General features: G+C 52.9%; 1 protein-coding gene across 1 annotated transcript in view; it reads right to left on the bottom strand.

The window, feature by feature from the left end:
- Positions 1-27,589, bottom strand: part of RYR1 (ryanodine receptor 1) — a 134,551-nt gene that overhangs the window by 66,714 nt on the left and 40,248 nt on the right. Inside the window, exons 28-58 of the mRNA XM_064293608.1 lie at positions 25,997-26,391; positions 24,760-24,892; positions 23,476-23,636; positions 22,844-23,009; positions 21,923-22,009; positions 21,524-21,750; positions 19,444-20,056; positions 17,663-17,923; positions 17,119-17,319; positions 16,649-16,760; positions 15,350-15,493; positions 13,512-13,785; positions 11,010-11,130; positions 10,793-10,925; positions 10,279-10,373; positions 8,650-8,785; positions 8,329-8,515; positions 8,132-8,240; positions 7,048-7,168; positions 6,785-6,954; positions 5,322-5,542; positions 5,146-5,236; positions 4,073-4,213; positions 3,511-3,674; positions 3,331-3,409; positions 2,964-3,053; positions 2,422-2,562; positions 2,033-2,107; positions 1,860-1,935; positions 1,387-1,510; positions 824-939 (exon numbers count right to left, since the gene is read on the bottom strand). Coding sequence (XP_064149678.1) covers positions 824-939; positions 1,387-1,510; positions 1,860-1,935; positions 2,033-2,107; positions 2,422-2,562; positions 2,964-3,053; positions 3,331-3,409; positions 3,511-3,674; positions 4,073-4,213; positions 5,146-5,236; positions 5,322-5,542; positions 6,785-6,954; positions 7,048-7,168; positions 8,132-8,240; positions 8,329-8,515; positions 8,650-8,785; positions 10,279-10,373; positions 10,793-10,925; positions 11,010-11,130; positions 13,512-13,785; positions 15,350-15,493; positions 16,649-16,760; positions 17,119-17,319; positions 17,663-17,923; positions 19,444-20,056; positions 21,524-21,750; positions 21,923-22,009; positions 22,844-23,009; positions 23,476-23,636; positions 24,760-24,892; positions 25,997-26,391 — 5,164 coding nt within the window. The remainder of the gene's footprint in view (positions 1-823; positions 940-1,386; positions 1,511-1,859; positions 1,936-2,032; positions 2,108-2,421; positions 2,563-2,963; positions 3,054-3,330; positions 3,410-3,510; positions 3,675-4,072; positions 4,214-5,145; positions 5,237-5,321; positions 5,543-6,784; positions 6,955-7,047; positions 7,169-8,131; positions 8,241-8,328; positions 8,516-8,649; positions 8,786-10,278; positions 10,374-10,792; positions 10,926-11,009; positions 11,131-13,511; positions 13,786-15,349; positions 15,494-16,648; positions 16,761-17,118; positions 17,320-17,662; positions 17,924-19,443; positions 20,057-21,523; positions 21,751-21,922; positions 22,010-22,843; positions 23,010-23,475; positions 23,637-24,759; positions 24,893-25,996; positions 26,392-27,589) is intronic.

Below are 27,589 nucleotides of genomic sequence, written 5' to 3'. Positions count from 1 at the left end.
GGGAGGATGCCGAGATCTCTGGGGGAAATTAGAAGGGACCATGGGAGCCCCAGCTGTGATTCTTAGTGGTATACCGGAGGCATCCGTGGGCATCCCAGCAGCCCTAACCTTCTAAATAGACCCAGAACCTTCCTGTTCTCACTCTCCTCTTCCCTGGTCCCCTCAATCTGTTCCCAGACACAGTCAGAAGGACACTGTGGACACCTCCCTCCTCTGCTCAGGACTCTCCCATGTCGCCATCCCACTCAGAATAAAAAAGTACCTCCCTGTGGCCTGCAAAGCCCCACATGCTCTGCCCTGGCACCTCACTGACCCCTTTTCCTCTCACACTTCCCCTCCATCACTCTGCTTCGGCAGCAGTGGCCTCCCGATACTCATTCCAGGCACCTCTCAGGGCCTCTGCAGGGCTGTTGCCTCTGCCCAGACTGATCTTCCCCAGATCCCTACATGGACCCCTCTCTCATCTCCTTCAGGTCTTGGCTTAGGTGCCAGATTCTCAGCGGCTCCCACCTTCCCGCACTCCCCTTCCCCACAGCCTGGCTCAATTTTTTTCTTCTCACCATAACCCTAACCACCTTCTAACAAACTAACTGATTTAGTAATTCGCGATGTCAATTGTCTGAATCCACCACAGGAATGTACGCTGCATGAGGGTAAGGACCGCTGTCCTGTTCAGCCGGCACCAAGTAGATGCTCAGTAAATACACGATGAAGGGAGGGAGGGTGGGGGAGAGAGAGAGAAAAGGAGGAGAGAGACGCAGGAACTGGCTTCCTAGGTCAATCTTTGCAGGTGGGACTGGCCAGGAGAGGGAATCCCTCGTACCCAGGTGAGCGATGAACTCCTGGGAAATGTCCATCCACCGCAGCAACTGCTTCAGGAAGCCAAAGGCGAACCGCTTCTCGATGGATGACGTGTCCAGCTCCATGTCCTTAAGGCCCCTGCATGTAAAGGCAGGGAGAGGGGTCAGTCCAGGCTCAGGTCCCGCCCCTGTTTTCCACTTCTATGGCCCCGCCTCTACCACTATCCCCCCACCGGCCACGCCTCCGCTCCCCAGGCCACACCTCTTTTAGCATCTTCTCTTTACTCCGCCTCCGCTCCCCAGGCCACACCCCTCAGCCTGGTCCCCTCTGGCCCCGCCTCCGCCCCCCAGGCCACACTCCTCTCAGCCTGGTCCCCTCTGGCCCCGCCTCTGCCCCCCAGGCCACACCCCTCTCAGCCTGGTCCCCTCTGGCCCCGCCTCCACTCCCCAGGCCACACCCCTCTCAGCCTGGTCCCCTCTGGCCCCGCCTCCGCTCCCTGGAGTCCCGTCTCGCCCAGCTTCTGCAGGGTGAGCTCCGCCCACGTTCCCCGCCCCTCCCTGGCCCATCCCCGCTCAGCCAGCATGCCTGGTGACCGCATAGCCGTTCATCTGCAAGAACTTCAGCAGCTCCTGGGCCTTTTCCCGATCTCGCGCCTTCTCCTTGGCAGTGAGCGTGTCGTAAGGGACCAGCAGAGGGTGGGACCCACCGCCTAGGACGGCAAAGGCCAGAAATGAGGGAGCTGGGGAGGGCCCAGGGCACTGTCATTGAAGGGCTCCCTGCAGTCGAGGTCGTGCATGATTACAGTATTATAGATAAGCATAACCCAAACAGTGCTCTCTGTATATTAGCTCATCACATCTTTATGGCAACCCTACGGCGTCAAATGCTATTATGATGCCCATCATACAGACGGAGAAACTGAGGTTCTGGAAGGTGAAGGTCCTTGTCCAAAGGCACACGGCGTTGCCACGGGTCTAACCTAGGCCCTTATGAGTCCGGAACCTATGCCTAAGGGACCTCGGAGAAGAGGTCTGTGCAGGTGGGGTGGGTGCCCTCACCCTTGGCCTCCAGCTCCTGCTTCTTCTTCCGCCCCCACGTGTTGTGGTAATTTTCCGCCAGCTGTTCCGCCATGGCCTGGGAGAGGATGCAGAGTCCAGGACCAGATCCGGAAGACACTCCTCCCCGACAACAGACCCCATCATGCCCCCAAATAAAGGCCCGGGCATCGCACCTGCAGCTCCCGGGACAGGGTAACTCCGCTGAGGTCAGGGGGCTGGGGGTTGTAGCCCTCTCGAGGATCGTAGGTCTGGGAGGATAAGGAGGAGCAGGGGGGCTTGATGGGCTAGCAAGAGGCCCAGGCCAGCCCCTCCTCCAGGCTCCGGCCCCTGCCCTCGCCCTTTGCCTTACGGTTCTTCAGATCATGGCCCTCTTCGCTGCCAGCTCTCTCAGCCTTCCCCTGCCCCCCTCTCTTGGCCCCACCTCTCTCCCCACCCCACCTCCCTTCCTTGGTTCCTCTCCTCTCCGCATCCCATCCTTTTGATTCTCAACTCCCCCTCTTGATCCCGCCCCCCGTCCTGGCCCCACCCCGGCCCCGCCTCCCCGTCATGGCCCCGCCTCCACCTGGGCACTCTGGGATATCTTCCTTGTTTTTTTCTTCTCCGTCTTCTCTTCCTCACCCTCCCTGGCCTTCTCTATAGTCCATTCCCAGGCAATCATGGCCTTCAGAGACTCCTTGATGGGCCAGCGGTAAATCTCTTTGTCCTGGGGTGGACAGGAAGGGGGGGCATTAATGGAATGGGCAAGAGGGAGGTGGAACCCCAACATCCTGGGAAGGGGAAAGCTCCTGCCACACAGCTAGGAAGCCGTCTAGCCAGAATTCTAACCCAGGTCCTTTATCTGCTTTGTAACAGGGGGTGCTAACCAAACTCTCGTTATCCCATTTTACACATGGGAAAACTGAGACTCAGTTTAGTCATAGTAGGAGTCTGGTGTCCTGCAGCAGAGGCAACTAAGTTTGAGGGGTGGCAATGTCCATGGATGGGGACCCCTAACCTGCAGATCCACCTAGATTCAAACCTGTGGGGCTGCCTCACCCCTTCCTGAACCCCCAAATCTAGGGGTTTCATTTTGGAACCCAACATTGAGCCACAAGGCTTAGTCACCTTCTCTGAAAAGGTCTTGTAGGGTCTCAGCATGTGGTGGGTCTTCAGTTCTTCATCTATGTTCTCCCCATAGGACCAGTTGTTCTGGATCTGGAGGGGGAGAGGGGGCAGAATGGGGGGAGGCAAAGCCAGGATGGGGTGAAGGGGTAGGCAGCAGCCTGGGGGACAGTGGGGCACTGGCTGAGGGCTCCAGAGAAGCCTGAGGGTCCCAGGGAAATCTAGGGGTCTTGGGAAGACTGGGGATCTTGAGGAAAGCTGGGGGTCCCAGGAAAATCGGGGTTTTGGGAAGGCCTGGGTGTAGGAAAAGCTGTCCTGGGGAAGGCCAACAGGGATGGGGCTCCTGGGGAGCGGAGGCCCTGATGCCAACCTTGTCGAAGGCCCACTTCTCATGAGTGTACTCTGCGTACTTGTTAATAAAGGAGTCAAGCTTCTCTGGGATGATCACGCTGTTGGGGGTGGGGGGAGGAAGAGGAAAGAGTCAACAGATACTGGGGCCAGCCCCTCCCCCCCCTTTCACAGCTTGCCTTTCCCAGCCCCCAGGCCTCACTTGAGGGTCTCCACAGGCCGGGGGTCAAAGTTGCCTTCAGCATCCACTGTGGCCTTTTTCTCAGCCTTGGATGAGTACGACGCGTCCACATAGTCCGGGGGCAGGGCCCCTGCGATGGCGCACAGACAAGGCATGGCCATTCGGTACAGATCCGGGTCATACTTCTGCAGATGCCAGGATGGGGTGGAGGGTCACTTCCTTCAAACCCTGGAGCCCCAGAATCTCGAATCCACACCCTCCAGCCATCAACCGTGCTTCCTGAACCCCAAAACTTTAATTACATACTTCCTCCCTGAAGCCCAAACCTTAGATCCACTTGAAACCTCAAACCACCCCCATATTCATCTCCAAGCTCTGCTCTATCCTTGGATGGGCCTCTGGCTGAACCTTCTTCCATAACCCCCAAAGTGGAGCCTCAACCCATAGATCCTCCCAGATCCCAACATGCAAAACTGCCTCACTCCCTGAACCCCCAAACTTGGAGTTTCATTCTGAACCCCCAACTCTGTGCCCCAAACTCTCCACACGGGTCCCTTTTTGGGAGCCCCCGGGTGACCCAGACCTTATGAGCCAAGGAGTCAAAGATGCCCCAGAAGAGTTTACGAGTGAGGTGCAGCTCTTCCTCCGAGGTGACCCCAAAGTTGGCCCAGCCTGTGGGAAGGCAGTAGTACTTCCAGCAACGCTCATAGTGGTTCGTGAGGAGCTGGGCAGGAGCAAGATGGGGACACACAAAGGAGGGCGTAAGTGGATGGCAGACAAGTGAAGACCCAGGGAGGCTCAGGGGTGCCGTGCCACTGCTTTTAAATTGGAAAGGAGGTGGAAGTTATGCAAATGTATGCTAATAAAGAAAAAAGAATGCTTATTGAGGAGTGATGCTGGACCACTGATTATGCAAATTTGCATTCTAATTTAGAGCCAGGGTGGGCACTGCAGCTGGATTTGTCTGGTGGTACTTCACACAAGCATGACGGTAACTAATCGAAGGGTAGGGCAGTCTGCCAGTGAACATACGGAGGCAGCGATTTGCTCTTATGCAAATGAGCACGCCAAATAAAACCTAAGCAGCACCCTATGCACGTGGCAATTGGGAAGAGGCCTCATCATCCAATATGCAAATTTGAAATCAGGGGCTGATTTTTAGGTGTATCATGCAAAAGAGTCAAGATATTTGAGTTGGGGGGGTCTCTCCTTATGCAAACTAGCATGCAAATGAGCAAATAACAGGCGGGACAGGATACAAATTCAGAATAGCTGTGGGTACTGTTTACTTAAATAAATGCACTCATTTGAATGGTGGAAGGCCTGTGGTCTGGGCAGGGGAACAAGCCTGCTAATTAGGAGAAGTGGTGTGCCCCATGCAAATAGATGCTAATTGAGGCGAGGGCCGGCTCACCGTCAGGCACATAAACGCTAACTAGACAGTATTAGAGGCACCCATGACGCAAAACGGACGTGCTGCAAACCCTAGCGTGCAAACGAGAATGCTAATGAGGCTTCTCCGGGGACGGTGCCCTCACATTTGCAGGTTGGCTGGGCTGGGCAGGGCTGTGTTGAAATGAGCCGGGTAATTTGAGGGCAGAGCAGGCCAGTGGGTGGGGGGTGGAAATCAGCGCGCTAAGGCAGACGCGCCCTCACCTTGAGCGGCATCTTGGCGAACTCGTTGAGGATGGGCACGTCGAAGACCAGCCGTCGCAGCAGGTGCTGCAGCATGGACGGGCGGATGTACCTGCGGAGGCACGCACCGGGCGGTGGGATCGGCTCTCCAGGCCAGCCCTACCCCGCAGCTCCGCCTGGTCCCGGGCGCGCCCCACCTGCACAGCGCCATGAGGCAATCCTCAATGATGTCGCGCTGCGCCTTGGTGAGCGAGCGGCCACGGGACAGGCGGTACACGGTGTGAAGCATGGAGTCCACCATGATGGCGCGGTGCTCGGTTCCCGCGAAGAGAGGCGCGCACTTGGTGATGAGTGGCAGAACGGCCAGGCAAAGGTAGCGGTTCAGCGCCAGCGCCATCTCCGTGGTGCTGAAAGTGGCCTGCGGCGCGGGACAGGGCGGGGACCTCAGGTCCGCTGGCCCGCGCACCCCTACAGCTAGCTGCCCTGGCACTTGCCCTGGGCGACTCTGGGTAAAAGACCCATCTCCTGATAGTCCCCCAACCCCTGCTCCTCCCAGTCACTACCCCCTTTAAAACTCCCACAAAAGTCCAGAGGCTGATTAAGGAACACCCATGTCCCTGTTACCCAGTGTTACGGATTGAATTGTGTACCCCCAAAATATGTGTTGTAAATCCTAACCTCTAGTCCTGTGGTTAAAATCCCATTTGGGAACAGGCTATCTTTGTTATGTTAATGTCTGTAAATGTCCCTTTTTAGGGCTATTTATTTGCTGGAGAAACTGGGTCATTTATCCAGTGGAATTCCCACATTTTGGATTTGGCTGAGTTAAAGTGTTCCTCTGTCCTCTGTATCTCCTATAAACTGGTGCTTATAGATTCAAGGGAAACCCTGGAGGTGTAGTGGTTAAGAGCTATGGCTGCTAACCAAAAGGTCGGCAGTTGGAATCCACCAGGCACTCCTTGGAAACCCTATGGGGCAGTTCTACTCTGTCCTACGGGGTCACTACGAATAGGAATCGACTCGATGGCAATGGGTTTTGGTTTTATAGATTCAAGCTCCAGTCTTCTCTTTCCCAGTTAGTGGCAAACCGTTATTCCTCCCATTTTAAGAAAAACCTTCTCAACCAAGTTTATCCTCCAGCGACACCCTCATTCCTCGGCCTCACCTGTCAGCGACTCGTGTAAAGAACTGTCTATACTAGCTCTCTCCAGTGCCTCTGCTCCCAGCTCTCTTAAGCCCTCTCCAGTCAGGCTCCACTCTTACGACCTCCTGGACACTGTCTGTCAAGGTCCCCTGTGACCTCCATCTTGCTAAACCAGGAGCCGAGTCTCCGTCCCCATGGTACTGTCCTGCCACCTTCTGTTGTGATTATCCTTGTTGTCGTGCACAGGTCTTCCTGTGTCCATGGCGCTGAACCACCACTGAGAATGACTATTCTCATAACCTGAGGTCTTAGAGACTCCCACCACCCAATCCAGACCTCAAGAGTCTTCCTCAGTTTTTGTTTTCTATCTTGATGCAGGGGGTGGAGGGCTATGATATATACGAGATCCTGGATCAAACAATGGTGCTGCCGCTGCTGCCGCTGCGCTTCCCACGGCCCATCTCACGTCCCTCTCTGGAGGCAGGGAGGGTGGCCAGGCTGGGCAGGGCTGCTCACCGTGTCCAGCGAGGCGGCTGCCCTCATATCGGGCAGGAACCCCACATCCAGCACGTGCAGCAAGAAGTCCTGGCTGTCGATGCCGTACACGCGGTCCAGGAAGAGAACCATGGATGCCTTGTGGTCCGGCACAAAGGATGCCGACATCTTTGGCTGTACCAGAGCGCCATCTGCGGGCCCGGAGGGCGGGCGGGGGGTCAGAGATGCCCTCCGGAGCCCTCCCCCCCCACATCACCCCGTTCCTGAGGCCCGTCCCTCCGCACCTTTGCCCAGGGTGGGGATCTGCAGGGGGAGGCTGATGATGCCCACCAGGTCGTCCAGGGGCACAAGGGAACGCAGGATGGCGCGGATCCGCAGGGCTTCGCCCTTGCCGGCTTGGATCAGCTGGAGGGAGCAGGTTGGCACGTCATCGGGGGCCCAATGTGGTTATCATGCCATTCCACCCCTTCCTGCCACACTGGCAAGTTACAGCGAGCCTCCATCTCATGCAGCTAACTCTAGAAGCCCAGTACTGGGCCCAAAACTGTGGGCCCTTCTACCTGCTGGGAAGGAAATCTCAGCAAGACAAGGAGGGCAAACTTTGCTTCTTTCCCTGAAGCTGTCTGCTACACCAGCAAATTGTTCTTGCAAGGAACACTTCTAACAAACCAGGCTTGTGAGACAGCAGGACTTGAGAGACTGTTGCTGTGTTCTGTGAAAGCAACTTTCAGTCTCCGAGATTTGATTAACACCTTACTAAACAATGCATTGCTCTCTGGAAATCGTATCCCAGCTGACAGCTCTATATTCTTTGTAAAACTGCCTCTTCCTTTTCCCGTGGATGCAGGGGTAAAACACAATAAATCCTAAGGCTCTTTTTGAGTTTCTTAGTTACATAGAGTCTGCTCTCATTTAAATAAACCCTTGGAGAGCAAGGACATGACAAAGGGTGTTACCTCCCCAAGTCTAGTTGTTCCTCCTCCCTTGGCAGCTGTTGTTCCCCTCCTTCAGGAGGCCCTCCCTGACTTCTCAAGCATGCCCAGCTGCCTCCTCCTTCGGGGCTGCTGCAGCTCCACAGGCTCCCCTCATCCCAGCCCACCTCTCTACCTGCACCGCCCCCATCCCAGCCCAACCCCTCTGGGCCGCCATTGCCTGGTGATGGTCTACTTCCCCCATTGGACTAGGAGATCCGTGAGGGAGGGGGCTGAGGCTGTCTTGGCTACTGTTCTGTCTCCAGCATTGCCTAGCCCAGGACCACCCACACTGCCAGTGCTCAAACAATGTTGCCCAATGCCTGAATGAAGAGGTTCAAGGTCCGCCTGCACGTGCCCTCCCGGCCCCATCCCGCCCTGGCCTCTCGGGTCTCACATGCATCTCTGGCGCACAGCGTCCGAGGAGGTCGATCAAGGCGGCGTAGAAGGACATGATGGCGTGTCCCAGATGCACCCGGTTCTCCTCAGGGGGCTCCTCCCCGAAGCTGCAAAGAAGGCGGATTGGGTGGGGAAGGCAGCAAGGGGCGCGGGAGGGCAGGCTGCCTTGTGGCAGAGGGGGCCGGGGAGACCCACTGCTCTCGCCGCCGCTCCCTGCGCACGCCTGGGCCGTCACGCGCGGGGTCCTCGGAGATGCGGATGGCTTCCTCGATGGCCGCCAGCAGCCCCGAGCCGCCCTCGCCTCTCAGCGCAGGTCCGAAGCACTCGGGTTTGCGGATGAGCAGCCGAACCACCACGTTAGCGTTCTCCTCCACGCTCTCGCCTGCCGTCGCCGCGGGGTCGGGAAGGTTCATGAGCACTGCCCAGGGACCCTGACTCCCTGTGTCCACTTTGAGGGACCCCTGCCCAGGCCAGGCCTGTGACCCCACACCCCCACCCTGCCACCTCCTGTCTCACCATTGACGAAGACCGCAAAGCGCAGGAAGTCCAGGTATCGCTCGCCCCCACAAGGGTTCCAGCCTATGTCTGGGTACCCTTTGGCCAGGAGCATGGGGCAGCTTTGGAGGCCGCAGCCTGCCAGGTAGGACACCACCTGGGGGGCCATCAGGGAGCTCAGCCGGAGGCCAGACCCACACCAACTTCCTCCCCAAGGCTCAGGGCTCTGCTGGCCCTGGAGCCCCTCAATCCCATTCATCTCTGGATCCCTTGGCAAATGAGAACCCTGACTACCCTCGTCTGCTGCCTGAACCAGCAGAAAGCCTCCTTTTTGGCCTCCCTGTTCCCACCCCCTTCTCCCGAGTGTGTTCCCCATGCACAGCCACAGGGAGCCTGTGAACACCTGAGTCAGATCACTCCTCTGCTTGAGACCCTCCCATGGCTCTGCCTCACTCAGGAGAAAAGCCAGAGTCCGCCCTGTGACCCACAGACCCCACACAACCTGCTCCATCAACCTCCCTGTCCTCACCTCTCATCAGTCTTCCCCTCACTCTGTTCCATCCACACTGGTCTCCTTCCTGTTCCTCAAACTCACCAGGTTTACTCCTGCCTCAGGGCCTTTGCACTGGCTGTTCCCTCTGCCTGGAATGCTCTTCCGCCCTGACGTCCACATGGCTCCCCTTTACCTCCTTCAGAGCCTACTCCAATGTCTAGTGAGATTCTCTCTGGCCACTCTTATCTAAACTTGACACCTTTCTGACACTTGCTATTTCATTCATCAATAGCTAACACACTAGATATTTTACTTATTCGTCTTGTTTATTATCTATCTTCCAAACCAGAACATCAGCTTCGCAAGGACAGGATTTTTTTACTCTCTTGGTCACTGTCATATCCCTGCTGCCTTGGACAGTCCCGACACATAGTAGGTACTCCATAAATATTTGTTAAATGAAGGGTAATACAATAACCAACCAACCAACCAAACAAACAAACAAAAAAAACTCATTGCCGCATTTCAATTCCAACTCATAGCGACCCTATAGGACAGAGTAAAACTGTCCCACAGGGTTTCCAAGGAGCAGTTGATGGATTCAAACTGCCGACCTCCTGGTTAGCAAATGAGCTCTTAACTACTGCACCACCAGGGCCCCAATACAGTAACAGCTAACCATTGTTGGCCCTTACTGTTTTCACGGTGCTCATGGGTTTAATTTAATCCTCAGGACAACCCCACGAGGTTGTTTCTATTATGACGATCATCCTACAGATAAGGAATGTGGCCAACTTGGTCATTTGCCCAAGGTCACACAGCAGGCGAGATGGGGAGGGGAGTTGAACCCAAGCTGCTGAACCCCCGAGCCCACACCCTTCACCGTAAACACAGAAGTAGAGGCACAGAGAGCTGGGAAAAGTGCCAGGGACACATAGCTGGGAGGGGTGGGGCATGGATCCACACTCAGCCCTTGGTGCCCCATAAATGAGCAAATGGGTCCCGTCTTCTCCCTGCCAATTACTCTCCTTCTGATTCAGCCCTGGACCATCCAGAGTTGCCCCGTAGAACGGGCCCAGAATCAGTAGGTGCCCTGAAAGGCCAGGTAGGAGCCCAGCTCCTCCCCAGACCAAGGGGCCAACCTCCACCCTCCACACCTTTTCCAGGTCCTGCTCCTGCAACGCCAAGGCCAGCTCGTTGTTGTCGATGACAGAGGCGGCCGCCACGTCCAGAGGCGTGGAGCCCTGCATGCCTGTGGGGGCGAGAGGTGGTGAGAATGATCTTCAGAGGTGCATAGCAGCCTGTCTTCCTCCTGCTTGTCTCACCTCTTCCAGGAAGCCTTCCTTGACCACCCCCTTTCCAGGTCAGGTCAGGTGCCTCCTCTGGGCTGTGCTTCCCCAACTCTAGCCTTGACCACCCTGGGCTCTTGCTGCCTAGGATGGGTCTGTCTTTCCCAGTACACTGTGAGGCCCATGAGGGCAAGTCCCAGAGCTGTCTCAGTCACCACTGTGTCCCCAGCACTGCCCAGTACAGGGTCAGACCCAGGGTTGAGGGTGTGTGTTTGTCGAATGGCTGAATGTGTGAGTGAGCCAGTGGATGAATAGGGCAGGCCTGGGTGGGCTGCCGGGAGTGGGCTGTGAAAGGGCAGGACCCCGGCTTGGGGGCGCTCACCCAGGCCGATGCCACTGTTTTCCAGCAGGTAGCTCAGGTGGTCGAACATGGAGCGCTGGTTCTGCCGGCTAATGCGGCAGAAGTAACAAAGGAAGCGGCAGCAACTGGTCACCATCTTGGGGAAGCGGATCTCCTGGGGGCAGGCGGGGCAGGTGGCTGGTCAGTGCCTGCCCTCAGTGGCCCCGTCCTGAGCTCCGGGGACACCGCTGCCTCTCACCTTGGACTCACCGCCGCCCCCTCCGAGGACGTTCACCATGACCTCCATGACTGTCTCGTGCATGCCCAGTGCACGCATCAGGTTTGGGTGTTGGTAGAAGACCCTGTTGTTCATGATGTTTCTGTGGACAGGTAGAATGCACGGGGTCACCACGGTCCAAAACCCGTTGCCATCAAGTCCATTCTGACTCATAGCAACCCTACGGGACAGAGCAGAACTGCCCCATAGGGTTTCCAAGGAGTGGCTGGTGGATTCAAACTGCCGACCTTTTGGTTAGCAATCAAACTCTTAATCACTGCATCGCCAGGGCTCTAGACCAGGGGCCAAGTGGGGCCCAATGGCAGGGAGAGCCCACAGACTTTGGGAAAGCCATCGCCACCACGTGGTGGTAACAGTTAACATTTATTGAGTGTTTACTCTGGGCCAGGCACTGCCCCACTTTATAAATCTTGGCTCATTTTATCCTTACGCCCACTCCAGGAGGCAGGAACTATTGTTATGCCTATTTCACAGATGAGGAAACTGAGGCATGGATGGAAGGTGGGCTCCCTAGAGCAGAGAGCTTTATCATGTCGCCCATTGTATTCTCAAGTACCTCCAACAGGGCCTGGCACACAGTAGGTGCTCAATAAATGTTTACTGAGTGAATGGATGAGACCAATGGGTGTGGCACACTTTGACATTGAGCGAGTGCTTAATCCGATTACTTTTATTATTACTACTGCTACCACATGTGTGAGCTCACTGAAGCCTCACTACGACTCAACAGGGGAGTCATGACCATCCTCCATATTACAGACGTCAAACCAAAGCTCAAAAAGTAAACCAACTTGTACACCAATGTTCAATGCAGCACTTCACAATAGCCAAAAGGTGGAAACAACCCTAGTGTCCACCAACAGATGAATGGATAAACAAAATATGGCATACCCACGTAACGTAGTATTATTCAGGCATAAGGAAAAATGAAGTCCCGATGCATGTTCTAACATGCATGAATCTTGATAAAGTGATGCTGACTGAAATGAGTCAATCACAAAAGGACAAATATTGTATGATCCCATCTCTCTGAAACAGGCAGATGTACAGAGACCAAAGTTTTTAGTGGTTACCGGGACAGGAAGGAGAGGGAGTCTTAGCTTAGGGGGCACTGGGTTCCTGTTAACGGTGGTAGAATAATCTGGAAATGGGTAGTGGTGATGAGGCTCCACAACATGACGTTACCGTACATGTAAAAAACGTTGAATTGTTAAACATTTTGCTATACAACCATGTGCTGCATAATGTCCACTCTGGCAACGTCCAACCGCGTACACCTCCGGGGTCCCATGCCGGAGTAAACAGAGGTAGTCAGGTGTGTAAAAGCCTAAGAAGTCAGAGTGACAGGTGGAGATTCATGATTTTTTTTTTCCAGATATGCACTTTCGAATGCTGCTGAAAAGTCAAGCAATATGAAGAAATATCTATCTTTTTTGTGTGTGTGCTTTAGGTGAAAGTTTACAGCTAAAGTTAATTTCTTGTTCAAATATTTATACACATATTGTTTTGTGACATTAGTTGCAATCCCCACAATGTGTCAGCGTGCTCCCCTTTCCACCCTGGGTTCCCTGTGTCCGTTTCACCAGTTCCTGTCCCTTCCTGCCTTCTCATCCTGCTTCTGGACAGGAGCTGCCTATTTGGTCTCCTATATCTGATTGAACTAGGAAGCGCATCCCTCAGGCGTATTATTTGGAAACTATATATATCTGTTACATTTACTGACATAGTGTCCAGGCAGGTCCTGGCATCTGCTATTTTCTAGTCTCTCCTTTATGGCATAAATCACCCCTGAGAAGGTGAGAGGGGTTGGGGTTTAGAGTGTAGGTGAAGAAGCTGGCCTAAGGTGGGAGGAATCGTTTCTCCTTCAGTGTAGCCGGAGGAAATCCACGCAATTGTTGGTTTCCTGGCTTCTATTTACTCTGGGAACTGGAAGAAGGTTGAAGATGGAACATTGGAGGAGAGCGGAGGTCTGACATGTCCGCTGAGATATTTGCAGCAGCAAGAGCGAAGGAGAAGGATCGATTTGGAAGTGAAACAACAGGTTATTCAGCCACATGGAGGTGGACCATCAGCCAGTGCTATCGCTCACGGTTTAGGCATGCTCGCACAACGTCCGAATCACCTAACGTCCTGTTTCACGGAATCTATCATGGACATTAGGTGGTGCGTGACTATATATTTTTACTACAATTTAAAAAAAAGAGTAAATCTCATGCCAAGAGTCACAGTGAGTCAGAGCTGCTACCCCAGGGGTGGGCTGAGGGGTAAGGGAAGGGGACATTGGCCCAGGGAGATGGGCTAGCTGCTGGGAGAGGGAGCATATCATGCTGAGGAGGGGCCAGAGTTGGGGGAAGGAAACGTTAAGTATTTCAGCCAGAGGACCCCTGGGGTCAGGCTGCAGCTGGGAAAGGCACCGCTGTCTCCCCTGGGGATGAGCAGTCAGCGGAGGGAGGAAGGGCTCACCCGATGCTCTGGATCATGAGGTTCTCCTCCTGGGGGCCCATCTGCACGATGAGCAGCGAGCGGATCTGGCCGAGGCACTCAAGCAGGCTCATGGTGTCATCCACAGAGGACGGCGAGATGGTGTACGCCCGCGGCATGGCGCGCAGCAGCTCCCCAAGCCCATCGTACTGCCGGTGCAGGAGGCTGAACATGGCCCGAACCAGCTCAGGGCTCTGCACAAAGTCCTCCCGGGCCCAGCGCACCACCGTGTGGGACACCAGCTCCTGCAGGGACTCTGGGAAGGGAACACAGGAGTCAGAACAACCTGCTGGAGCCGGAACAGCATGTGGGACCTTGAGCCAGAACAATGCAGACAGGACCTCTCTTTTGAGAAGGCTTCTCAGTTACTACCTATCCGCACCCTCCACCTGCCAGGAGTTGTTGGATTCTAGCAGATTTTTTCCTATTATCCCAGAGTCTCTGTTCTCTTCACCATAATACCCAGACCATAGGGTCCCCTTCCAATTTCTAGAAGAAAAATAAATTCTGCAACTGCCAAACACCAGAGAACTATCATTAAGTACTTTGCCATGCAACTTTGAAAGCGCAAGTCACAACTCCATTTGTTCTGTAAAACTACTGACGACTTTTCATCAAGAGAGACAACAAACAAAGCCAAACTGTAAAGACTTTGGTATCTTTTGAAAATGGTGTCAAAACAACTCCATTTTATTCTCCCTGGGACTTTCCTCTCCTACATCCAGCATCCATTTATCTTTCTGTCTCTCTCTCCTCTTTCCTTTCCGGTGTTTCTGGGAGATAAGACCTATGACTACCTGACATTATGTTGCTGTTGCTGTTAGGTGCTATCAAGTCGGTTCCAACTCATAGCAACCCTAGGTACAACAGAACGAAACACTGCTGGGTCCTGTGCCATCCTCACAATGGTTGTTATGCTTGAGCATATTGTTGGAGCCACTGTGTTAATCCATCTTGTTGAAGGTCTTCTTCATTTTCGCTGACTCTACCAAGCATTAGGTGCTTCTCCAGGGACTGGTCCCTCCTGACAGCATGTCCAAAGTCATGGTGTATCTATATTTGTATTTATTTACTTGTTATAATATCCTAAACTCCATGAGGGCAAGGGCTTTGACTTTTTCTCCCCACTGTATTCCCCACCCTGCTAACAATGCCTGTCACAGAGTTGGCCCAACAAAAGTTTCTCAAATATTATAGAATAAATCTTGTACCAACATTAGGGACTCTACCCTTGTTAAAATCAAACCAAATCTGTTGCCATCGAGTCAGTTCCAACTCATAGCGACCCTATAGAACAGAGCTGTCCCATAGTTTCCAAGGAGTGCCTGGCAAATTCAAACTGCCAACCTTTTGGTTAGCATTCGTAGCATTTAACCAGTGCACCACCAGGGCTTCCAAAGAGTAGCTGGTGGATTTGAACTGCCGACCTTTTGGTTAGCAGCCATAGCTCTTAACCACTGTGCCACCAGGGCTCTGCTAATATATCATTTGCATAATGATACATTTGCCCAACATTTAGCATAACTGTTTTTCTAATTCCTCAGCATGGTGATCTTTTCACCAAGAGAGAAAAGAAAAAAAGTCACAAGGACATGGAAGCACGGTGCAAGACTTGCCACCGTCCCAGGGTTGGTGGTCCAGCACACGTATTATAGCACTGCCCACATTTGGGCCATACCACCAGCATGCCTCCTCTCTTCTCTCATTCCTGCCCAACTGTTCCTCCCTTGCATTCCCCCTTGTGGCCTGTCTTGGGCCCAGAACCTCTCCAAGCCCAGGGGGCCTATCTCTGCCCCCTCCCCGGTGGCCCCAGCTCTCACTAGGTTTGCTTTCCTCAGCTGCTGGCTCCTCCTCAGGTTTCTCCTTCTTCTTCACCAGCCGTACTTTCTCCAACAGGCTCATCAGGCGGCTGCCCAGGGTAGCCTCTTCCTCCGGTTCTTCCTCCTCCCCCTCCAGCTGAATTCCTGGAGGTTGTTCAGAAAGGAGGAGATGTCATTTATCCGTTTGCTTAGTCATCCTGCTCATTCACTTCGTCATTCATTCATCTGTTCACTCAACCATTTCTCATTCACACATACATTCGGGGGTTTCACTTTTTACATGTTCATCTGTTTGTTCATTTTATCCATTCTTTGAAGCGTTTGTCTTTTAAACCAGTTGTTGTAAATATGTTCAAATAATTAAAAGAAACCATGTTTAAAGAATTAAAGACAAGTACAGTGACAATGACTCACCAAATAGAGTATATTAATAAAGAGACAAATAATATAAAAAAGAACCACATAGACATTCTAGAGTCAAAATATATAATAACTGAAATAAAAAATCACTAGGGGGGTTCAACAGCATATTTGAGCTGGTAAGAGAAAGCATCAGTGAATTTGAAGATAGCCCATTAGAGATTATCCAGGCTGAAGGACAGAAAGATAGAAGAATGAAGAAAAATGAACAAAGTCTCGGAGGCCTGTGGGGCAACATCAAGTGTACCAATACATACTAATGGGGAGTCCCAGAAAGAGAAGAGAAAAAGGAGCAGAAAATATATTTAAAGAAATAATGGCCAAAAATTTCCCCAATTTGACGAAAAATATTAGTCTATTTACACATCCAAGAAGTTCAATGAACTCCAACTAGGATAAATTCAAAGACATCTATACCTAAACACATCATACTCAAACCATCAAAAGACAAAGAGAAAAGAGACAATTTTGAAAGCAGCCAGAGAAAAATGACTCATCATGTACAAGGGAACCTCAATAAGATTATCACAATGGTGGTTATTAACCCACCTCTCCATCCAACTGTCCATCCAGATATTTCTTCATCTATTTCTTTATTCACCACTCCGGCTTTCCATCAGTTCATACACCCATCCATTCACCTGCCTATAGCCGTCATCCATATATTCATTCAGCCAAAGGCCCATGTAAACATATCCTTCCACTCCTCATCCATCTGTTCATTAAAACATCTATTCATTCATTCATTCTACTAATAGTTACTTAGCACCACCATAGATGTTTAATGTCAGGAAGCCTCAGGGAAACTTCAGGGGAGATCTCAAAGAGAAACTTGGAGTGTGTGTTGGGGGGGTGTTCTTTGTGACGCCCTCCCCTTACCACAGTGTGCCAGCAGGTCTTGATGAAAGTCGAGCAAGTACTGTCGAATCTCCTCAGGGAGAGAACAATCTTCCTCATCTACACCATCTTTGAAATGCAACAGCATGTTGATCTAGGGGACAATCAGACATAAGGTCAGAATGAGGGTCCAAGCCCCCAAATCAGGAGCTCTAAGGTCAAGGACCAAAGGTCCAATTATAGGTCTCAGTCTAATGTCATGAGTCAAAGAGTATGTCAGTGAAGAAGATATGGGAGACTAGGGCCAGAGGTTTGAAACGGGTCAGGATTAAAGATCAGGTGACTCAAAAGTCAGGTTGGTTCAGAGAGAGGTATGGGAGTAAGAAATGAATGTATTATTAGGGTCAGAGGTCAGGCATGGGTGAGAAGTTTACTACCACCAGCTATCAGAGGAGGGGGAGAGGTCGAAGACAGGGTTTAGACGGTAAGACCAGTCAGCGGGTCAGAGGTACCTGCTCCTGGGGTGGGGAGCGGAACTCGCGAGTACGACGGGCAGTCTCAGCTGCAGTCATGTTGAAGGCTGTCATGAGGAGGCCATAGCGGCCCCGCTGGTTGGCCTGGAGCTTGTCCACATAGCGTTCCGCAAAGGCTGCCAGGGACTCCACACGGTGCTGCAGCTCTTGGTCACAGAAATACTCCAGCAGGTGACACATCTGTGGGTGGACATCCATGCCATAGGAGGAATGGTGGTGAGACCATCAGGATTTCCTTGAAACCTTTCTTGCTTTCTCTCCCTCCCCACAGGCCTGTTCTGATCCAGCCACCATCATCTCCTACCTGGATCCTTACGCCAGCCTCCTCTATTGTCTCACCCCTCCGGTTCACCTCCCGCGTGGCAACCAGAGGGATCGTTCGGAGCCAGCATTACTGTGCTGCTTGATGCACTTCCACAACTCCCCACCACCTCAGGACAAAGTCCAAACTCCTCAAGCTCCACCAGGCTGTGTCCCCCAGCTCAGATGGATAGAAGTTAAAAAACAGGAAGAACCAAACTACCTGTAACTTCACAGACTCCGGCAACTTCATCTGCAGCAGACCCTCCTCCAAGCCTTCTTCTTTATCCCCTTCTGCTGCCTCCTCTTCCTCTTTTTCCTCATCTTCCTTCTCCTCTGCTGCTTCCTCCTCATCCTCCTCCTTCTCTTCCTCATCCTCTTCCTCCTCCTCTTCCTCCTCCTCCTCTTCTTCTTCAGTGAATACTTCAGGATCAATCATCTTCAGAATCTGTTTTACATCCTCATCACCAAAGACACCCATTACCTACAGGAAAAAGTCTGGGTCCTTCACTGCTCTCTGAAAGGCCTCCATAATCAGGTCCTGGCTTCACTTGCCAGTCCCACTGTTCCTTAACATGGCAGATTCATTCGTGCATTGGCTTATATGACTCCTCCGATAAGTAGGAATGACATGTCTCAGCCTCGTCACCCACCCACTTGAGATCCTCCCAGGTCCACATCCTGTGTCCCACCCACATGGCCCAGACCACATAGGCAAACAGGAGCACTTCTTCCTTCACAAGTAAGGGGTCTTCCTCCCAAGCTTGAGCAGGGGGTCTGTAGGACAACGGCACACCCTGTACCTAATGGAGGCCCTCAGAGCTCCCTTATACCTCCCGGCACACACCATCTCTCAGTCAGTACAATGAAGATGTTAATACACGGAAAGAGAGAGGGAAGATGAAAGGAAAGAAGAGTAGAGAAAGAGAAACAAAGAGATGAAAAGAGTGGTGGATGAGTGGAGAGGGCTGGGTGGCTGGACAAATGAATTGATAGAAGTAATGGTAGATGTTTGAAGGGGAGAAACTGGATGGATGTACAACAGATGTAGAAGGTAAAAATGGAGGAAGGGATGGTAGGTGGATGGGTGGGTATGAGAAGGGTAAATAATGTATGTGTATGGATAGATGGGTAGATCAATGGGTGAGCGAGCAAATGAGTAAATGGGTAAACAGATAAATAAGTAAATAGCCATGGGAGTGGGGTACGGTGGATGGAAGGATAGGGTTTGCATGAAAAGCTGGATAGATGGATATATGGGTGAATGATTAAGTGAACAAATGAGTACATGAAATAAAGGATGGATAGATGGGCGGGCGGGTGGGTGGATGGGTGTAGATGAGTTGATGGATTTCTGGGTGGATGGATGGGTGTCTGTATGGCTGGAGAGGTGTGTGGGTAAGTGGACAGGTAGGTAGAAGATGGAAGAGTGGATGGATCTGTGGCGGGTGTATGGATGGATACACAGGTGGACAGAGGATGATGACTGGATGGATATAAGGAAAGAAGAAAAGATTGATAAGTAAATGAGTAGGTAGATGGATGAATAGACGGAGTGGTGGGTGGGCAAATGTATGGGTGAATGGAAGGATGAATGGATGAACAGATTGAAAGCTGGATAGATGGATACTTGTAATGAATGGATGGATATGGACATGGGAAAATAGACAGACTGGATGGGAAGATGAGTGTATGGGTGGATGGATGAAAAGGTGGGTGGAAGAAGGATGAACCGGTAGGTGAAGAATGATGGTTGGTTGGTTGGTTGGATGGATGGATGGATGGATGAAAAGAAGATGAATAAATGATAGATGGATGGATAAAAGTAGAGTGAAGGATGGGTAGGATGATGGAAGGGTAAATTGAAAGGTGGATGGATGTACGGATGGAGAGATGAATGGGTGTTTGGGTGCCTTAATGGGAGGGGTGCTGATGTATGGATGGACGGACTATGTGGAATGTGGAAGCAGAACGGAACAGAGGGAATAGGGAGGAAGCCATTACCAGCAGAGTAGACACGAGCTTGAGCACGGGCACAAACTGGAACTCCACAGAGCCCCCGACGGGGTCACGGGCGTGCTGCCTACCATCTTGCACTGCCTCCCCCAGCATTCTCAGCGCCTTATCCCGCAGGGCCTCCAGAGGGATGGCGGGGCTGAGGCGGGCCGGGGCTTCGGCCGCCCCAGCAGCCGGCAGGGCGGCCACGAAACACGGGGGTAAGAAATGATGCGGGGGCCGCAGCGAGGTGGAGACCCCAACGCCAGGCAGGCCGTGGTGGCGAGAGCCGCCGTCCTCGCCTCTTCCAGGTGGGAAGAGCGTGATGGCGCGGGTCTCCGGCGTGAGGGGCACGATGTACTCAGAGAGCATGGTGCGGCGGCTGCGGCAGGCGCTCTCCAGGTGGATGCTGATGAGGAGGTCGTAGTAGCCCGCGCGCAGCGGCCCGGGCAGGTGCGCGTCCTCCAGCGCGTGCAGCAGCTGCGCCTGGTCCACGTGGCTGCACAGGGCGTGCGCCACGCGGTTGTTGCCCAGCGCGCACACCGCGCGGTAGAGGCGGAGCGTGTGCGAGTGGAAGCGCTGCAGGTCCAGGCGCTCAGACAACTCCAGGATGTCCATGCAGCTGCGGCAGAGATGGGGAACACAGACGGGGCGGAGCGGGCAGAGGAGCGGGGAGGCACAGACCACAGAGAGCCAAAGAGATGCTTACGTGAGTGTCGGTGGCTCCAGCAGCGGATCCCAATGCCCCGCTGGGTCTGGGTCCCGTGACAGGCCCTATGGGGCTGGGCGCTGTGGATGGTTCTGCAAGACCGTGGCGGTCTGGAGGCCCCTCGAAATACATCCCTGGAGTGTTTGGGGGCACTGGGATATCTGAGAGTCCATGGAGAAGGTCTTGCGACCCTGAGATGTATCTGAGACCCCCAGATTGTGTCTGAATCCCCTCCAGCAGGTGTGAGTACCCTGATTGTGTCTGAGCATCGCTAGAATGTAAACTTCACCAGGGTAGGATGTTTCTGCCTGTTTTGTTTTTTGGTATATTCCCGGCACCTAAAACAGGGCCTTAAAAAAAAAAAAAAAAAAAAACCTGTTGCCCTGGAGTTGATTCTGACTTATACCGACCCTATAGGACACAGTAGAACTACCCCGTACGGTTTCCAAGGAGCGCCTGATGGATTCGAACTGCTGACCTTTTGGTTTGCAGCTGTAGCTCTTAACCACTGTGCCACCAGGGCTCCAGAATAGAGCCTAGCACACAGTAAGTGATCAATGAATATTTGTTGCATGAATAAGTGGGTGTGTCTGGGGCTCTGAGTCTTGTCCGGGGACCCTGGCGATGAGTCTGAGTTCTCTTGGGGAGGTCCGAGCACCCTGAGTTATATGGAAGCATTTACTAGAATGTCAGTTCACAAGGGCTTTGTGTCTCCAGCCTAGAATGTTGCCGTTCATACAGGAGGTGCTGAGAGCTATTTGTGGAACGAATGAGTGAATAAAGGAAAGAATGAGACATGCTGGAGGCCTCCTGGGGGAGCCATGTGATCACATCTGTAGCCCTGGATGGGTTTGGGTCCCCGGGAGTGGCTTTGAGATCTCCTTGGGATCTGCCGAAGATTCCATAGGTATGTCCAAGAGACCCTGAGGTACATCCGGGCCTCTCTGAGTAATGTCCAGGGCTCCCTGAGGTACACTTGGGTCCCATGGGGTATTGTCTGGGCTCCTTGACGTAGGTCTGGGCTCCCTGAGATGGCTTTGGGGCCCTCTGGAGTGGCTCTGGGTCCCCTGGGATATTGTCTGGGGTCCTCTGAGGTGAATCGAGGGTCTCCTTAGGTGGGTTTGGGTTTGCCTGAGCTGAGTCTGAGATCTCTGAGGTGAGGCTGGAATCCCCTGAGGTGGGTCTGGTGCCCTCTGAGGTGAGCCTGGGGTCTTCTGAGGTAGATCTGGGCCCTGGAGGCGGGTCTGGGGCCCTCTGAGGTGGGCCTTGGCCCTCCCGGGGTGTTATCTGGAGCCCCTGAGGTTCTAGGAGGAGGGAACTTGAGTTGGATCCACACCCCACAAGGCTTGCAGTACCCCCCCTCCCCGGGCTGGCCCTGACCGGTTCTCCTCCGGGATGTGCAACGCCATCATGGTCAGCGGCTCCTGGCACTGCACAGCCCAGCCAAGCCGCTCGCCAGCCCGTCGCGTCTCCACCTGCAGGAAGTGGTTGGGCATGCGGCTCCAGGAGATGGGCATCAGCATCTGCACCTCGAGCCGCGGCGGGCACTGTGGGGCTGAATTCTTGCGCTCACTGAGGAACATGGCAGCTGACAATGGCATGATGTTCTGGGGTAGGGAGGCACACACAGGTCAGGACTTCAAGCCCTGCATTTCTGCCACCCTGCTTCCAGGGAGACCTCCCAGATTGCCCCCTCCCCTTAGCTGCTCTGCCAGCCTGACCTCCCCACACCTCCTGCCCCAGCCTGAGCCATTCCTGCCCACATTGCTGCACTCTGACCTTCAGCTTCCCCAACTCAAACTGGACAACGTTCTGGTGGGTGGGCAGGACAAAGAGGGCAGGAAACAGCTTCGTGTTGGGTTCCACCTGGCAAGGGAAAAGGGGGCTGGGTGAGGAAGAGGATGAGGCTGAAGGTGGTGTTGACTCCGGATCCCAACCTCTGAGGCCATCCTGGCATCTGCAGATCCAAACTTGGGCATGAGAGACTCCACAGTGGCCTTGAAGTTGCCCTTTGGCCTCACCCTCTGATCCAGCCAGGCCAAACTCTACCACCTCCCCCACAGCACCCTATCATCTGGGTCTTTGCAGACATCATGTCCCTCCACCAGGAGACCGATCTGGTGATCTGCTCCCATAAAGATTACAGCCTAGAAAACCCTATGGGGCAGTTCAGCTCTGCCACATGGGGTCTCTATGAGTCAAAAATGACTCAGTGGCACCTAACAACAACAACAGGTGGATAAATATGTGATAAGTGCAGTGTAGTCAAATATTGACAGTAGACTCTTCTTGGTGAGTATAAGGGTGTTCACTGTACAATTCCTTCAATTTTGCCATATGCTTGAAAAATTTCATGATCGAATATAGAAAAGAAAAAGCTCACCTTAGGATTATGGCCCATCCTAGGGTGTTCTCTGAAGGTGAAAAGGTGCTGACTGGTGTCGCCCAGCCCAAGGGGAATACAGACCTCTTTCCAACTGAAGACTGTAATCTGTCCCCTCCTTCGTGGACCTCAGTTTACCCATTTTATATAATAGGTGCTTCAGCTGGGCTGTCTCCAGGCACCTCCCAGCTCTGGCTGGTCCTGAGGACAGGGCTGCCAGCTGTTTTTGTCCCTTCTCTTCACGAGCTGGCCTCAGGGGTGTCTGGGAGGGTTGGTAATGGGGATGCTATTGACAGGTTGCTGAGGGTTGGACTCACCTGGAAAAAGGTGTTGCTCTCTTTGCCATTGGCCGTAAAAGTCATTAAGCCAGTGGCCAAGTCCACCAGGCAGCCAATGATGAGGTCGGTGTGGCTGATCCTGCCCTGTTGCCCAGGGCTCACAAAGTCCCCGCCCCACACCATGTAGCAGTTGCTGCACTTGAGGCTGGAGGAGATCGGGGTAGTCACTGCACAGACCCTTCCGTAGAGGTGCTCTGCACCCCAGACGCCCCCTTTCCTGAGCTCCCAGAAAACCATGACCTCCGAGCCCCTCCCAAAACACCCACCTGCAGACCTGAAGCTCTTCACCCCAGACCCTGAGCAACTCGAAGCTAGAGTTCTTAGAAGCTAGTGAGGGGCTATGAAAGGAGGAGAAGGAAGGGGAGCAGGAGGAAAGAAAAGAAGTGATGTAGGAGGAAGGCAAGATGAAAAAGAAGGAGAAAATGGAAGAGAAGAAACGCAGAAAGAGGAGGAGAAAAAAGAGCAGGAACAACGGGAGGAAAAGAAACAGGAAGAGAGGCTGAGAAGGAGGGAAAGCTCTAGAGTTTCCTCACTCCACAGAGGACCCAGAGGCCCAGGTCCCACACCAGGCAGCCCCCCACCTCCCTGCGGTGCCCGCCCCTCCCCAGCACCTGCTGTGGACGTTGCCATGTTCATCCCCCATGGTCACCGTCACTGCCCGGACCTTGCTGAGGTCAAAGTTCATGTCATGCTGATGGTAGTCGGGGGTGACCCAGCCCACCCACACGCAGCTGGGCTCTTGGCCAGCGAAGACCCTCACAGAGTAATAGTACTGGGAAGGCAAACGGGACCAGTGGTCAGTATGAGAAGATGGGGATTCCGGGGTTCCCGGGTTCCCGGGGGCTATAAGTGGGTTTTCCTGGATTCTCAGGGTCCCCTGGGAGTTTAACAAGAAGCTGATAGATTCAGGGCCTCCTGGGCCCATGTCTCTCTGTCTCTGTGTCTCCTGGTGTATTTTTAGATTCAGGAATCCCTTGGGACTATTTTGTGAAACCTGAGATTTACAGCCCATCCCAGGTTACAGCAAAGTAATAAATACACAATAAACCCATTGCCATCAAGTCGATTCCAACTCATAGCAACCCCATAGGACAGAGCAGAGCTGCCCCGTAGGGTTTCCAAGGAGCAGCTGGTGGATTCGAACTGCTGACCTTTTGGTTAGCAGCCTAGCTCTTAACCGCTGTGCCACGAAGTCTCCAAGTACATAATAGCTAACACTTAAATAACACTATTCTAAGGTCTTTACATGGGTTAACTCATTTAACCCTCACAACCAGATCAGGTGAGTACAGTTTTTATCCTCATCTTACTGTTGGGGAGACCGAGGCATAGAGCAGTGATGTGACTTGCCCAAGTGGCACTAGGCAGCCCATGATCCTAACCATTAAGTTATCTGTCTCATAAAATACTGTACATTTGGGGACTCCCAAAACTATGTTGGGATAGTTATGATTTTTGGTTTTCAGGAATATATTATAACCCATTGCCGTTGAGTCGATTCCGACTCATAGTGACCCTATAGGACAGAGTAGAACTGCGTCATAGAGTTTCCAAGGAGCACCTGGTGGATTCCAACTACTGACCTCTTGGTTAGCAGCCATAACACTTAGCACTTAACCACTATGCCACCAGGGTTTCCTATGTTGGTTTACCACCTGGATTTTGGGATCCCTGTGAGTCATATCAGTGTACTGATAGCTTCACTGTGTTCCTGCCAATTTTGAGCACCTGGCTGTATGCATCTAGGGGTTCGAAGGGTTTGTGGGTCTCCAGGGCATATATTGGGGTATACCTAGATATGGGCAGTTACTGGGAAATGCAACACTAAATTTGGGAATTTGGGAGTTCCCACACTAGGCTTGGGGGTCTCAAAGCTGAGGGTCCCCGGTTCATACCGTGGTGGTGTTGAGGATGATCTCAGGGTCATCGCGGTCATCGGTGGGTACCACATCATGTGGGAGTCGGGGCAGCGTGGGGGTGGCTGGCGGTTGGGTCATCATGGCCGCCTTCTTGGCCTTGAATAAGAACCTAGTGGCGGGGAGGAAAGGCTACTGTGAGAGCTGGCTCTCGAGTCCAGCCCCCCATCCCTTCCCTACATCCATCCTAACTACAGCCTGTTTCCAATACCCAAGGCCCCATCTATACAGGGATAGAATTCACTGAACTGCCCCAGCCTGACACATTTTGTAGGTGCTTACCCCGTGCCTGTGGATGCTTTCTGGGAATGTGGGGCATGGAGTGGTTCCCCTATGTCAGTGTTTCTCATATGGGTGCTTAACACACTTGGGAAAGAACAATTCTTTGCTGTGAGGTGCTGTCTTGTACAATGCAAGGCACAAAGCCCCCCTTCCAGCAGCCACCTCCTAGCAGTGACCCCTAAAACTTGATAACCAAAACTGCTCCATCATTTCCAAACACCCCCAAGAGTGCACAATTGCATCCTACTGAAAACCACTGCCGTGAAAAGGGGAAAGTGGACTTAGTTCCATCTGTACCTTTTGAGGGTCTTCCTTAAAGTTAATTTTTTGGGAGTATATTTGGGTCCTTTGAGACACAGAAAGGGCCCCAATTTAGAAGACCACTTGGTGTTCACTGGGATACCTTGGGGTGCAGTCACCTGTCCCAAGATATTGAAGTTCCCATTCGTGTCCCTGGATAATGGAATCCCTTGGGTGGAGCCTTTTGGGGCCCATCCGAGATTCCAAAGATGGTAGAGTTCTCCACAGACATAGTGGAGTACCTCAATTTCTATATTCTCAGGGGAATTAGAGCATCTTAGGGCAGTAATGGAGCTCACGTGAGTTATGATCAAAAAAAAAAAAACCCCGTTGTTGTCGAGTTGATTCCGACTCATTGCAACCCTAGAGGGGAGAGTAGAACTGCCCCATAGGGTTTCCAAGGACCACCTGGTGGATTTGAACTGCTGAACTTTTGGTTAGCAGCTGTAGCTCTTAACCACTACGCCACCAGGGTTTCCTAAGTCATGATGGGACCCTTCCATATTTCGGCTCCATTTAGCATACATGGGGCCCCTTTGGGGAACAATGGGATTCCTCAAGTTTTTGAGGTTGCCTAACTGGGAGTCCTAGGGCAGACCCCAAATCCCAGAGCCTCGCTCCACCCTCAACTCACCCTCTCTTCTTGTTCTTCTCTGTGGTTGCATCCTTCTCATTCTCCACCCTGGTGGGCTGGGCCTCTACCCCAGCCTGAGGGGTGCCTCCAGGTGCCCCTTCCTTGGCAGCGCCCTCTTTGCCCATCTCAGCCTCACCCCTGCGCCCAGCTGAGCGGCACAGGTTTTCATAGTCGGGGTCGGGTTCCGCAGCCCTGGCCTCGTCCTCAGCCGGGGGCTGCTGGCCAGGGGGCGCCAGGGGGGTGGCCCCTGCGGTGCAGCGGAAGTGCTGGTAGAACTGGACGGGAAGGCTCAAACGGAGAAAGAGCATCTCCACCAGACTGTTCTGGGAACCCCACGTGCGGTGGGTCAGGCGCAGGCAGGGTGGCGTGTCCACAGTACCGTCCACCCGGGACACCTGTGGGGAGAGGGGAGCACTCAGCCATTGGTCCCAAACCTGGTTACGCACAGAACAGCCATTCCGCCTTAGCTGCCCCTTCTGGGTGGGAGAAGCCTCCCTCAGGGCACACATTGTAGCCGTGGATGTGGGCTGGCTTTAGCCCTCTCTCACCTCTGAGCACCTTGTACAGTGGGAGCTCCAGTCACATGCTGGAATCACCTGGGGAGCTGTAAAAACTTACCTGTGAGTAACAAGTTAGCTCAAAAAATTATGAATATCACTCATAAGGAGCCCTGGTGGCACAGTGGTTAAGAGGTTGGCTGCTAACCAAGGAGGTCAGTAGTTCCAATCCAACAGCTTCTCCTTAGAAACCCTATGGGGCAGTGCTACTCTGTCCTAGAGAGGCGCTATGAGTTGGAATCAAGTGGACAGCAACGGGTTTGGTTTGTTATATAAGACCAAAAAACAATTACTTTAAAACAAAGGTGAGAACGTAAGGGGGCAGGAAAACTAGATTTACGGAAACAGGACAACCAGAATGGAAATAATGAGAATGTTCACACATTGTGAAGAATGTAACCGGTGTCATTGAACAATTTGGGTAGAAATTGTTGAATGAGAACCTCAAAAAAAAAAATTGCCATCAAGTCGATTCCGACTTATAGCGATGCTGTAGGGACAGAGTAGAACTGCCCCATAGGGTTTCCAAAGAGCAGCTGGTGGATTGGAACTACCAACCTTTTGGTTAGCAGCTGAGCTCTTAACCACTGTGCCACCAAACTGTTGTGTAAACCTTCACTGAAGATATAATAAAATATTATTTTTAAAAAAATTAATTGATTAAAAAACGTACCTGTGTACAGGCCACACTCCAGGCCACATCACTCATTCATTTATTCATTCATTCAACAGATTATTTTCTGTGTGCCCTCCCGGTCCTGACATTCCCAGAATATCTGGGCAAGGGCTGCCCAGGAGGCCCAGGGCGTTGTAAAGGCTCTCAAGGTGAACGTCTCTTAACCTTGTGTTTGTGGAAATGCACCCATCACAGTGCACCGCACGAGGCGTCTCAAGCGTAATCACACCTGTGTCCCAGCACCAGATGGAAAGGCATGACCGGCCACCACCCTCTCAAGGGTCGGGAGGAGCTCTGAGGAGGGATGCACCAACGAGCCTGCCGAAATGGGGCAGGAGCTGCTGGAGCGCTCCACAGATG

The sequence above is a fragment of the Loxodonta africana genome, chromosome 11 (genome assembly GCF_030014295.1).
Source record: "Loxodonta africana isolate mLoxAfr1 chromosome 11, mLoxAfr1.hap2, whole genome shotgun sequence".
In the NCBI taxonomy this organism is placed as follows: Eukaryota; Metazoa; Chordata; class Mammalia; order Proboscidea; family Elephantidae; genus Loxodonta; species Loxodonta africana.
The sequence above is the reverse complement of the archived record's forward strand: the minus strand, read 5'-3'. Positions and strand labels throughout refer to the sequence as shown.